This window comes from Pelodiscus sinensis, unplaced genomic scaffold (assembly GCF_049634645.1).
Source record: "Pelodiscus sinensis isolate JC-2024 unplaced genomic scaffold, ASM4963464v1 ctg35, whole genome shotgun sequence".
NCBI lineage: Eukaryota > Metazoa > Chordata > Testudines > Trionychidae > Pelodiscus > Pelodiscus sinensis.
Window position 1 is genome coordinate 1,855,212 of NW_027465908.1, and position 13,275 is coordinate 1,868,486.

General features: G+C 57.4%; 1 protein-coding gene across 3 annotated transcripts in view; it reads right to left on the reverse strand.

Moving 5' to 3' along the window:
- Positions 1–13,275, reverse strand: part of LOC102449639 (protein turtle homolog B) — a 117,680-nt gene that overhangs the window by 71,052 nt on the left and 33,353 nt on the right. For all 3 annotated transcript variants that reach the window (XM_006135118.4, XM_025190747.2, XM_025190750.2), the window contains exons 4-7: positions 7,726–7,877; positions 4,627–4,744; positions 962–1,103; positions 569–714 (exon numbers count right to left, since the gene is read on the reverse strand). In XM_006135118.4, coding sequence (XP_006135180.1) covers positions 569–714; positions 962–1,103; positions 4,627–4,744; positions 7,726–7,877 — 558 coding nt within the window. The remainder of the gene's footprint in view (positions 1–568; positions 715–961; positions 1,104–4,626; positions 4,745–7,725; positions 7,878–13,275) is intronic.

Here is a 13,275-nt window from a genome sequence, read left to right on the forward strand (position 1 = left end):
GGGACTTGTGAACCAGGGTTCGGGTACCCTGCAGGGAAGTTTGGGGTATTTTGTGTGTGAACATAATCTCACATTTCCTTTGGTTATGATGGGAACACTCTGGAATGAAGATGCATCAAGTTTTACATTTCCGGGCACTCAGGGACAGGGGGGTTGGAAAATGCCTCATGCATTATTGGGGCCAATTCAGGCGACGGGCACCTAGGCATCAAGCATTCTACCATCCCTGCATGGCATCCAGCTGTTCACTAGGTGCCAGGTATTCATCTTCCACTGAAACATCAGCTCCTGACGGCGTACTGAACTTGATGCATCAGCAGCTGATTCAATATGGCAAATGCCAGGTACCATTGCATTAAACAAGGTAATGAACTCAGACTATGCCAGCCAGCCTGCTCTCATTAGAGCCGGTAACCTAGTGTGATTTTATTCCCCTCTGCCCCACTCCATCTGTGGCTGTCATGTCACAGCACCCCTAAAAGTTGCACTGGGAAAGCATAATGGATGCCATCTCCTCCCCGCTGCAGGGTATGGCCCATAGATCCCCCGGCCTCTCTGCCCCACTCACACTGCACTGTCAGGTAGGCGGAGGCGGAGGGCGAGCGGCCAAGGCTGTTGCTAGGAATGCACGTGTATTTCCCAGCATCGTCTGGTTTGACACGGAAGATGATCAGCGTCCCATCAATCAGGATCCGGACCCTCAGCTTCAGGTCACTGTGGGTGGAGGGAGCAGAAGGGAGAAAGGCGGGGGGGAGAACCGGAACGAGGTCCCCTCGTACAGCAAAGGGCGCCGCGCATGGGTGTGTGGGCACTGCTGGGGGAGTACACCATCGCGCTGCTGGGGGCCCTGGGAACAGCACCGCCCCCCCTTCGCTTGAACGCCCGAGAGCGAGCCCGGCCCTGCAAAGCGGGTCCCTCCTCCCGGCATGGAGCCCAGGCCAGGAGCCGGGGTCGAGCTTACTTCTTGAAGTAGACATTCTGCTCCTCCCAGAACCAGGTGTAGGTCATGTTCCCCGGGTACGCCTCGGCCTGGCAGGTGAACAGGGCATCCTGGGAGATGTTGACGGTGATGTTCTCTGGAGGGGAAACGATGAAGGGGGGTCCTGAGGGAGAGCACGAGAAAAACCAGTTACTTCAGCAGCAGAAACGCCCTGACCACGAACGGCCTCCCAGGGAAAAGGCAGCACCCCCACCCCCACATGGCCCAGACACCTGCGCTGCGCCATCGGTCGGCCTGGCGACCCCGGGACTGGCCTTCAACCCAGAGCCTCTGCCCAAACGTGACTAGCTTGGGGACAAAGCCCTTCACACTGGGGCAATTCTGAGCAGGAGGGTCCTCTGGGAGAGGGGACTCTGTCCCTTTAAGGCCCGCAGGAAGTGCTGTAAGAGGATCATGCGGACACAGCAAACGGAGGGGGGTGGTGGGGACCGGAACAGGGTCCGACTCCAGTGCAGCATAAGCTCTGACCTTGGTCTAGAGGGGAGGACACAGCTTGCAGCAAGCTGGTCTCCAGTGCCCTCCACCCCACACCTCCCCCCACCCAAAGAGCAGTTTGAATCAGTCCCCCAGGAAGAGCTCAGCCCAGGAAACAGACACTCAATACTCGGCCTCCGGGATCCTCTTCAGCCGGGGAGAGGGGACGGAATGGCCGGGGGGGGGGGGGGCAGGGAATACAGACAGCTTCACCAAGCACGCTCTGCCAGCGTCACCCAGGCGGACACTCAGCCTCCTGCCGTCACCCGGCCACCCGCAACACGCTGCACACCCTCGGGTCAGCCCCCCCAGCACCAGCGGGGACCAGCACAGTGGTGTCTCTCACCGCCTGTGGCAAGACATTGCTACTCAGCAGCAAAACCCAGGAATCAAGGGGCCAGGATTTTAGTCCCAGCTCTGGGCAGAAGTGCAGTCAAGTGGTTAAAGCACGACTGGGCGTCAAGCTTCTTATGTTCATTCCCACTTTTGCCACTGGCTTCCTACTTGACCTTGGGCAACTCACTTTGCCTTACAATCCTTCCTCCACCCCTTTGCTACCTAGCAACGCTGGGAGGAAACACATCACCAGATGCGGCAATCGTCCCTCTCTCTGACAGCGAACACCAGGACGGATTAGCCCAGTGGAGACATGGCCCAGGGGTAACACCGAGTAGGGCCGCAGCAACCCACCAGGAACGCAGTGCCAATTAGTTGGTTAATATCTGCCAAGCGCTTTGAAGATGGAAAACAGCGCAGAAGCAGCGAGCAGTATTAAGTGCTTCAATAGGTGTGAGATGCTAAGCGCCCTTATCTCGCGGCAGAAGTTGACCAAATAAAAGATTTATACAGTGGGAGGAAGCCAGGTTGCAATCAGGACAAGACCCAGCGGGTGTCATTTTTATTCTGCGCAGCATTTCCCGGCTTTTTGGAAGCCTGCCCACACGCCTTTAAAAAAAGAATCAGCGGAGTCTCTGCTCGTCGGGACAGCTGCTTCCTCAAAAAGACAGGCCATCCGCTGGGGAGTCCCAATTAAGTGGATTTTGCTGTAGTATAAAGGGGATGTAGAACCAGTGGGTGCTAACGCAGCAGATGTTCGCCCCGCACGTACACGCCTACACGCGAGTCTGAGGGGGCTCTGGGCTCTTCGGAGGCGACAATCCTGCCTTGTCATTAATAAAAAAGGGTGTGGAGCCATCCGAGACGCTATTACTGTGGACTCCCACAATCCCCTGCAGACCAGGGATTTGCACACTCAGACGGGGGCTCGCAAGCATTTTCATCCTGGGGTTCGCAGCTCAAGAGAGACTGGCTGTGCCGGAGCCGTGCCTGTTCGTGGGAGTGGCTCGTCGCCGTTACTGGCGGTCACATGACATCCCTCTGCAAACGACAGCAATTGCTTCTGGAAACAAGTATTTATTTCTCTTCAGCCCCTTCTAGTGCCACTAACAGCTGGGAGTGAGCAACCCCCACCAGGTGACCCCTCGCTCGGCACAGACCCCTCAGCCCACGCGCCGAAGAGAGCTCATCCGGATGCCCCCACTGACCCAACACAACAAGGCTTTGCACCGCATCTAAAAGGGACCGCAGGGCGCACCGCCTGCACCCCTTACACACAGGGGTGTTGAGCAGAGCTATTGCACACGCACCCTCAACATTAACGCTTCCCTCTCAAAGCCAGATACCAAAGAGCAGCGGGTGTCATTTAATTTTTGGCCAGGTTGCGAGCTGCCCACCAATGAATATTTGTGGGACAGTCCTGACTTTGACCCCATCAAGCCTGGTAGACTCAGTTTTGTGTCACGTCGACCACGGTTCTTAGGACATTCCTAAGGTGCTCCCCTCCTCCCCTAGGTCACGTTTCTTAGCCAGAGGCCTGAGAGCAATCCAGAAAAGCAGGCAAGTATCACTGTCCCCATTTTATAAGCAGGGAAACTGAGGCACGAGGTGATGAGACTTTCCCCAAGATCACACAGGGAGTTGGTGATACTGCTGCCTGGCACTCAGCCCAGCAACCCCCCAAGAGTTCGGGGCAAAGGGAAAGGCCATGTAACCCTGTGCCCCAGAACCGCCAGCTCCAAGCATGGTGTAGTCCAAGGGTGCCTGCCAAGCCAAGGGAGAAAGACACGAGAAAATGCAGCCACAGACAATCAAGGCCAAAGACTTGTTGCTGCTGCCGTCAGTAGCCCTGTCCACTAGACATTCGCACCTATGATTCCGGCATCAGCCCTCACTTTGCCTTCCCTCTTGGGTCAGTTTGGTTGGCAGCCTTCAGTGTTAGTTAAACACCTGGGGTTTGGGCTTCAATGTCCTTGTTTATTTACAGAAATGGAAGGCTGGGGAGAGGCCACGTCTCTCTAGCAAGAGGCAGCCCGGGCCAGACAACCGGCCAATTCAGTCCCTACACCAGAGCTGCACACTCGCCTCGTGGCGCCCGGGGGAGGTGCCCCAGACGCCACGCACGGAACCCCTCCGCCTGTACAGCACGGGCCTTATTTTATACAGGCCGAGGCAGCGGTGCACGCGCTACCGTGGGTACGTACCGCACCTAGCGCAACGAGGCCCAGTTTGTCTCAGGACCTCGGGCATCCGGGCAATGCAAGTGTTTAAGAACATAAGGGGCTGCAAACTTGTCCCCAGTGGAGCTCAAACCATTTCCACGGTGCTTTAAGCTTAGGGGCGCTAAGCATTTCGCAACTCCAGCGTGAAGCAAGGGCTCCCAGTTCACAGGCTATGAAAGCGGAGAGAGGGGGACTTGCACCTGGTAGTGAATCAGCAGCAGAATCCCTGGCTCCCAATCGCCTGCTCTAACCGCTAGCACTTGCTGCTGTACACTGGATCACTGACAAGGCTGACGCAAAGCCAAGAACAAACCCGGCTTTCCGACTGGCTGCTGTATTCGCCTTCAGCCTTTAGGGGGAAAAATCCCAGGCTGCGGCCAGAATCGCTGTAAGCACCAGGCAGCTGAAAGCAATCAGGATGGATGGGCTTTCCCTGGCTGGTTTAAACTCCCATAATTCCTGCAGCCAGTCAGTCACTGACAGGGCTCTCGAGCGCCAATTCTAAGGGCTCTCCATTCTCTGCCCAGCTGTCTGGAGATGCCCTCGCCGCGGCGCTAGGAATCCTGAGCGGGTTTCCCCCGGGAGCGGCGTTACCTTGGACGAGCAGGCGAGTGGTATGCACGGCCTCCCCTTGGATGCTGTATGCCCGACAGGTGTACGCGCCTCTGTCTTGCCGGCTGACCGACACGACGGTCAGGCTGCCATCGCTCACCTGAGAAAGGAGAAACTTCAGCTCAGGCCCGTGCACAGCACCCACCCCTCGCTCACAACGGTGCACGAATCCGCACGGCCCCATGCTGGTGCACACGGCCCACCCCTCCACCCTGCACACACACGCTGTAGGCTGCTCAAAGCCTTCTCTTTCGAATGCCCCTGCCTTCAGCAATGCGCCGCAGATGGGTGGCTGTGGGAGGCCAGGGCTGAACAGAGGCCAAGTAGCATGGAGGGAACTAGGGGACTGAATTCTCACCCCCAAAAGGTACCTGTGTGGCCGGCTCCCCTCTCCTTAGGGCACTTGAGAGGGAGGGAGAAGGCTGCTGTCATTAACCCTGTGTAACTGCTAGGGAAACTGAGGCATAGTGATTTGCTCACGGTCACAAAGTGATGCAGACTACTGGGAACACAGCCTGGCACCCAGCCCTAACCAGTGGGCCATGCTGTCTCCCAGACAGGTTGGCCTCATTCCCAGAGATTATCTCCACGGGGAAAGGCATGCCATGCTGGCCCCAGGGATTCACAGGCCTTCAGCCTCCGGGGCTGTTACTAATCCCTGCGGGGTCATGATCTCAGCAGGCGTCACGCCAGACTCCACTGCGGAGCATCTGGCCCAGCACGTCCAAGCCTGACTTTTACACTGGGACTCAAGCCGCCTCTTCCCGTGCAGGGCTGAGAGAGGGGACCAAGACAGCAGCCTGGTGCTGTCTGCAGCCACCAGCATTCTCCCCATCCGGTCCAGCCACCTCCGTCCCTGCCTCTCCTCTCACGCTACTCAAACCCTCCAGCCATTGCAGCAGGGATGAGCTGTGAAATGGTCATTCCCTGACAGCTCCAGGCAGGCACGTTAGCAGAGACCTGTCCCACGAGGCTGCAATGCAATTGGCAATGCTGTCCGGAGCCATTATCCAACCTGCTCCATGTCTCCATCCCCTCCTTAGCATGGCTGGGCTCCTGCCTCTCATGGCACAGAAGGCGGTGGGGGGTGGGAAGCAAAGGGACTGCTTCTTAATCTGGGCACCAGGGAAGCAGCGGAGGAAGGGTACAGCCGCTCGGCGGAAGGGTACAGCCGCTCGGAGGAAGGGTACAGCCGCTCGGCGGAAGGGTACAGCCGCTCGGCGGAAGGGTACAGCCGCTCGGCGGAAGGGTACAGCCGCTCGGCGGAAGGGTACAGCCGCTCGGCGGAAGGGTGGGAGGGAAGAAACCCAGAGATAATGCACTCCCCCTCCCCCCCCATGCTCATTCTGCCTCATCCTTCTATTTCAATTAGCAACAAATGATTCCTAATGACTCTCATTAAGGCCTGCGCAGATTCCAGTGCCCGATTTGCCAATTACAGCGGTGTGGAATCCCGGGCTGGGCGGAAGATCAGAAGCTCCTGATGCGACACACAGAAGCTCAGAGGGAGGGACACGACAAGGGGAGGAAACAAATCTTCCTAATTCCCGCTGTTCAGTCAAGGGAATCCCAGAGCAGCCGTTCCCACGTGAAAGCCCCCTGCCCCCACCGTGTACTCACCAGCGTCCCCGTCTCCCCCCCCCCCCCCCCCCAGCAGCCCACCCTCCCTAACAGGATTTTCCGCACTGGCCAGGAGTGCAAGAAACCTCATGCAGAAGCCGCAGATCTGCCCCCTCTGAACCTAATGTGCTTGGCCCAGGGCCCCCCGCGTGGTCACAGCGTTCAGGGCTGGGATAGGCCTCGCAGTGCCTCAGACTGGGGCTGTGGAGTCCAGAGCAGCCTGTCCCTTCCCTGCAGGCAGGTTCGTATGGGACTCGTGCCTCCTGCAGGGGCCATGCTCCCTTCCATGGAGCTAGGAGCCACTCCGTGCCCTGGAAGGAAAGTCCCCACGCAGCACTGGTGGGGACAGAGGGGAGCCACCACGGAGAACGAACATCGCCAAGGCCGCAGGGCAGGAGCAGCGCCCGAAGGACGGGGAGCCCGGGCGTGGAGGGGCGGGGGAGGACTCCGTGACGGTTTTGAAATGTGGAGGAACACTCTGGATTTCCAACCCGCAGCTCAGAGAACTGGAAGACAAACCAGGGCGGGGGGAGGGGAGGGACGGAGCACACTGAACAGATGGACGTGTGGAGATGCACAGAGAGAAGGCCGGAGCAAATGTTTGCCTGGTCCCAGCCAGCTCCTCCATTGCAAGCCAAGTCAGGGCGACAGGCTTGGCTCTCCTCTCCCCCGCGCCAGGCTGCACCTCCAGGGAGTCTCTCCTGAGTCGCACCAAGGTAAATCAAGTGACGAACAACCGGGAGTTTCCAAAGCTGCTGCTCAGAACCTCCGCGATCCCCCCGGCTGCATTCAGCAGGCACCTCGGCCACAGAGAAACCTTCTCCAGGAGGCCCAGGAAGCTCTCTGGGGCCAGGCCCCTTACGGGCAGCCAGAAGGAAGATGGAGTAGAGGAGACGAGGGAGCGGGTGGGAAAGCAAGGTCAGCAAAGCAGTTGCAGGCTGTGGCAGCCAAGGCCTAGCAGGTTCCAGGCACACCCGTTGCTCCCCTACCCTGGCGGCCCTGGCAGGTCGGAGGGAGGACGGTCGCGGCTAGGGGACGCAGGAGCATGCCTGCCTGCGGGTGCCACCGTCAGCTCACAGACAGGAGAAACTTCATCTCAAAAGGCCACCAGGAAACGGACTGAGGGGGAGGAGGGAAGTGCGGAGGCAGCAGGAATAGCTCCAGAGACACTGGCTGCTGCAGCAACGCCTGTATCCTTCCTTCAGAAGCCCTGACTGTGCTGCTTCCTGTCATCTTCTAGGCACCTGGAGCCCAGTCCGGCCTGGAGAGCGCCTCTCGCAGGACCAGGGGCAGCTTCTCCCGCCGCCTTTCAAGAGCGGCCTGAAATCTCATGCGTGAAGGCGCTCCCTTCGCACCGAGGCAGAGTCCCTGCAAATTCACTGCAGTGGTGACACACCCAACGCACCCAGCAGAGGGGGGAGGGTTCATCATTCACAGCAGCTGAGCAGGCCAAGCACTTACCTGGTACTTCCCACTGGCGCCTAGGAGGTCTCCTTCTCTCAGCCAAGTGACAATAGGTTTGGGGTTCCCAAAAGCCATGCAGGTCAGGGTGATGCTGCTGCCTTCCTTCGCTTCTACGTACTGGGGGGGCGTTTCCGTGAAGGTGGGGGGAGCTGCAGGGGAGACAGAGTCAGGAAAAAAATCAACCCGTCCATCACGGAGACGCGCGACACGCCGGGCTGCCCAGGATGTCCAGCCTGCGCACCCTTCCTGCAGCGCGAACAGGCCGAGGCCCACGGCCACATACCAACACCGTCGGAACGGGTCTTTCAGCTGATGCCAAAGACAGAGCAGCAAGTGAAACAGCTGCATGTGCTGCCTTTCGTCACTTACCTTGGCTGGCACCTCGGAATAAAAGCCAAAATCCAGCCATGGGTCTCCCTGCCCCTATGAAGTAACAGCCACCCTGAGCAGCTCGGCAGCTCTGTCAATCAGACGATCTCAGCACATGCTGCAACAGCAAGGCCAACATTTACCCTCCCTCCCCCCCGCCAAACGGCCACCAGTTTCAGGTGCCCCTGGTGTAAGAGAAGACCTGTGTCCGAGGTGCAGTGTGTGATGCGGTGTCAGTACCTTGCTGGTTGCTGTGTTTGGGCTGTGGGTGACCCCTTCTGGCCTGTCTAAGCACTGCCCAGCAGGGGCGCGTCGAGGGCCCCCATGACCGTGACCGAACCGGTTCCACCAGTAAAGGGAAGGGATGGAACAAAGGAAGTGAGTGTTGGGGGAAGGGGCAGTCTTGGGCTGGAATCATGAAGGAAACAGACGAAGGAGGGGGCTGGAATCTAGGGGCCCCATCTCAAGGGGGCAGAGGCATCCTGGCCCAGACCCCTGTAGACACATCACGTCTTTGCTGGGCTGTATCCTGGAGAAGCAATAAACCCCCTGTTCTACTGGCTGGTGGAGACTGTTCTTGCTGCTACGGGGCTGCAGGATTGGAGGAACCCTGACTGGCCGTCACACCGTGTTCCCAGTAAGCTATGCGCTTGTGCTTAGAAGAAATTCAAATACTGCCCAGTTGATTAGCAGAGTGCCCACAGCTAGGGTTTGTGCTTTTAGTGGTGGTGCACATGCGCACATGCCTTGGTGCATATAAAAAATTATTCCACACATGGTCAGAAGAGATTAGAGGGAACATTGATGCAGCTCCCTCTTGCTCACTGCTGCTGGATGTGAGGTAGCCCGGCCTTTCTGGGCACATCTCACAGCAGCGGGACACTGAACACTCAGACACTGAGGCTGCTATTGAAAGAGCTGGCCTAAATGATGAAGCCTCACAACCAGTGCTCCCTGCAGGCTGAGTGCTTGGGTGGCCACTCAGAAGAGAGCGTCAGGTGCTTCCCAGCTGATTAGCAGAGCACCCACAGCTGGCAGCATGTGGGCCTTCAGATGGTGCGCATCTGCACGTCTCGGTGCATATATCAAAATTTATTCTACACATGGAAATATGAAAGGGAACACTGCTCCCCACCCTCCTGCCAAGTAGGCAGCTGAGGCACCGGAGGTGAAGCAACCGGCTCCAGGTCACACCGCCAGGAGTAGTGCCAGAGACCCAGCTCCCGCCTCCCTGTTCGGGCGCAACCCCATTTACAGTTCGAGCTACTTTTCCCATTATGCATTAACTTGTTCCTGTCACAACACATGAAAACACTGCACTGCAGAGAGAGAGAGAGAGAGAGAGGCTGGCAGAATTACAGCCCGCCCCTAATTATCAGCAGTACTTAAATCCCACTTTCCAGGGACATGTGTTGGCAACTTAATCTATGCTGAAGATATGGTTCCCCCCCAAAATAATCATTTTTCCCTACGACGACGAAGTGAGCTAATGCGCTCCAGAAGGCCGACCGCCCTCCCTGGAAGAGCAGTTCTGCTTACAGCGTGCGGCTGGGCCTAGAGGGTTCCAGAGGGTTATTTTGGTGACGAAGCCCCTAGTGCTGAGCAGTGCGTGGCAAGGTCCTCGGGCTGCGTATGCCACCGCCACCACAAGGCTACGGGGTCCTCGGATGCGCCACCTTGGAGGGCAGCTGGTGGGGAAAGGATCTCAGGCACAGACCCGCGAGGGAGAGGAGCGGCTTGCATGCACCGGCCGCTTCACTCCTGGCCATACCAGGGGAAGGAAAGAATTAGCCCGTGCCAGGGGAAAGAATTCCTCCCGGCCACACGGTGCCATCGGCACCTACCACCACGGAGAGGAAGCGGCTGGTGAGCTGGCCCTGGGGCAGGTATGCTGGGAAGGTGCTGCAGCATCTTCCCGTCTCCACGGCTTGCAGCGGAGGCCAAGCTTGGGCCTCGCTCGGTGCATTCCCCAGTGCACGTGGCCAACCCAAAAGCCTTCATGGAAGCACCAACCCTGCTCCGCCATGCTCTCCACACTTGTACAGCATCCCCAGACATACCACTGTCCTGATACCCCCACACCTAGCCCCGCGGTCAGACCCGGGGGGGAATGTCTCTAAAAATGGGGGTGCAGGAGGGGAGCCCCTTCCCAAAGATTACAATCACTCCAGGGTCCCCGTCACAAAGGGGGGGGGCACCCGGTTAAATCCCCCCCATCGTCACTCGCGCTTTTCATCCCCCACGCCTCGCCGGCCCACCAAAATCCGCCTGATGTACAAGGATTGGGGGGGAGCGCATTCTGTTTTGAACAAGGCTCCATCCTGTTTGGATCGCCCGCTTCCTGGTGACTCAGGCTCTCCTGCGTGAGTTAATAAATGAGTCAATCTCAACCCCCCCCCCCCCCACACACACACACCCACACACCCACCCAGGATCCTGGGTTGCTCCCTCAATAGGCCTGGGACACATCCCAGCCCATCTCCAAAACTCCTCCTACTTCCTGACCCAAGCCGAGCAGGCCTGTGACTCCAGCCCCAGAGATGTGCAAAGGATGGAGGAGAGCGGGGGGAACCATTAGAAGAAAAGGAAACCGTAGGCGTAAGCATGAATATGATCTCCCTGTTCTACCAGGCTGTGAAACAGACGCCCCAGGGGGAACCCTGCACCTGGGAACTAGATCGGAGGGAGCGGGACAGGACGATCTCATCTACAAAGTGTGTCAACGACTAACCTCGATCCAAAGGGAGCTCCCAGCCCTTCTGTGGAACGAGGGCACAGTTCTCCCTGCTCATTCGATCATAGGCCCTGACACACGCACACCGCACGCCCCCAGCGCATGTAACCCTGGCCCAGAGGCAGACACGGCCCTTTGCCGAGGTGCAGACAAACGGGGGGCTGAGAGGAGACAGGAAAATTCCAGTCACCATCCGGACATCCAGGGTTGAGCAAAAGGGCCTTCCAGTCATTCATCCCTGCACTGAGCCGGGCTACTGCCTCCTTTCGACCGTTCTTGAGTACGGAAAGAAAGAATCCCAACCCCGCGGGCTGCCCCAGCGCTTAGTTTCCTTTTTGCACCTCATGAAATTCAGACAATTCTACTCGACCGGCTGGTTTCGCTCTCTGGCTTTCCAGCCACCATGCTCAGCGCACCAGCCACCAGCGGTGAACGCTGCAGGGAGCGTTCGATGAAACGCGGCCCGTGTTCCCTGGGCGCCAGGCAAGCAGGGGTTTTAATGATTGTTTTTAAAAGGCCACAACATTTAAGCAGGGGTCTCCACCGCCCTGCCCACGTCCCTGGCACTGGATTGCCACTGCTCCGCCAACGGCTCCCAAGGGCCAGCGCTCTGGGAATGGAAGAGCGCAAAGGCAGCTGGGGAAAAGGTTAGCGTTCACACGAAGGGAGACAAAAATGCAGCACACGGAGTCCAGGGCTCGATCCCGGAGCCTGCCACTGACTCACTGTGCGATCCCGGATAAGTGACATGGCCCAACATTTTCGGCCGACTCCATTGTTCTCCATTCCGCCATCTGAAGAAGTGGGTTGTGCCCACGAAAGCTCATGACACCCACCGGGGCACTGGAACGAAAAGGGCGCCAACAGCCCTGAGAGAGGGCGGTGGCTACGAGTCCATCAGGAGGGGCTTGTGTCAGCCAATCAGAGCCCAGCGGGGCTGTATAAACAGATGGCCAGCCAGGAGGAGCACACTCTCGCTCCAGCTCGGGAGGGAGAGGACCTAGCTGCCTGTTGGCGTGGGGTGTCTTGGGCGAGGGGAGCTCAGGCCTGACTTAACCCCAGGCTGAAGCCCCGCGACAGGATCCCAGGTTGGTACTAGGGCTGCAGAGGAGCAGCCAGGGCAGGAGGTATGGAACTGCTGCCATCTCCTTGCCAATGCTGAGCGGCCATTTCAGGCTGCAGTTTGCCCTGAGGAAGGGGCTGGATGACGACTGGCCGCCGGTCACTGAGGCAAGGTGGTAGAGAGGGGGGAGGTCCCCTGTGAGGAGAGCAGGCCACCGTGTAGGGGCACTGCCATGGGGCAGTACCCTGAGGGGAGGGCGCTGCAGTCTGAGAGGAGTGTGGGTCTGAATGAGTGGGGCTGAACCGACAAAAAAGTGGGCAAGACACCGCCAGGAGGGGGCGCTCTGGTGCTGGACTGAGCTAATTCGCGGAGTGGCCAGCAGGAGGCGCGGCAGCGCTGAGTCACAGACATTACACAGCCCCATGAACTTCATGTCCAAAGGGCCGTATGGGAGCATTGGGACCACAGTGTCTGTGCAAACTATTTTAAGGCATATGGATGAAAGGTTTTACGTAAGTGCAAATGACTTGTTAAACTAGGGCAGGATGCTCTCTCTCCTACAGCTCCCCTCATGCCGTGCCCCTATGTCTAACTTGGGCAGCAAGAGCTATTTCAAGAAGCCACTGACTTTCCGGTGTGACTTTCCGTTTATGGAAACTACTGCTTCGCCTTTCCCCAGAACTCTCCACCCTAAGATCTCACAGCTCTTTACAGCCTATCAAGCAACTCATGGGTTGATCCGCGAATATTATTAGCCCCATTTTACAGCCAGGGAGGTTGCGGCTCTGCACAGTTAAGTCTTTTGCAGAGACAAGAATATAATCCAGCCACCCCGACTACCAACTCCCTCACTCTAAATCATTAAGTCATGCCGCCCTGCTTTCACACAAACGATCCCAACGTTACTTATTCTAAGCTAAAAATAACATCTCCTAATGTGCCAAATTACTAGTTTCTAGGTTATTAAGCACTAATAAAAAACAAAAGGTAATTTTTTTTAAAATCTGAGCTTCAAGAAAATAAAGATTTGATTTTCCGACTAATTTACTGAAAAAGTGATTCTTTTCCCACAATATTTCAAAATGTAATTTATTCTGAAAAGCTTCACCTAATTAAACTGTGTAATTGCTAATACTATTTTTTCCCTTTCGGAAGGCATGTTCTAACCTAAAATGTCTGGATTTTTTTTCCCCCCTCAAGTGATGAAGATAGCACAAACGTTCATCAGAAATTACATGAGAACGGCCAATAGTCCATCTAGCCCAGTGTCCCGTCTTCCAACAGTGGCTAGTGCCAGGTGGCCCAGTGGGCACGAACACAGCAAGTAATCCTCAAGTCACCCGTCTTCCATGGCGGGCCCTGCCCATGTAACTGCCATTGG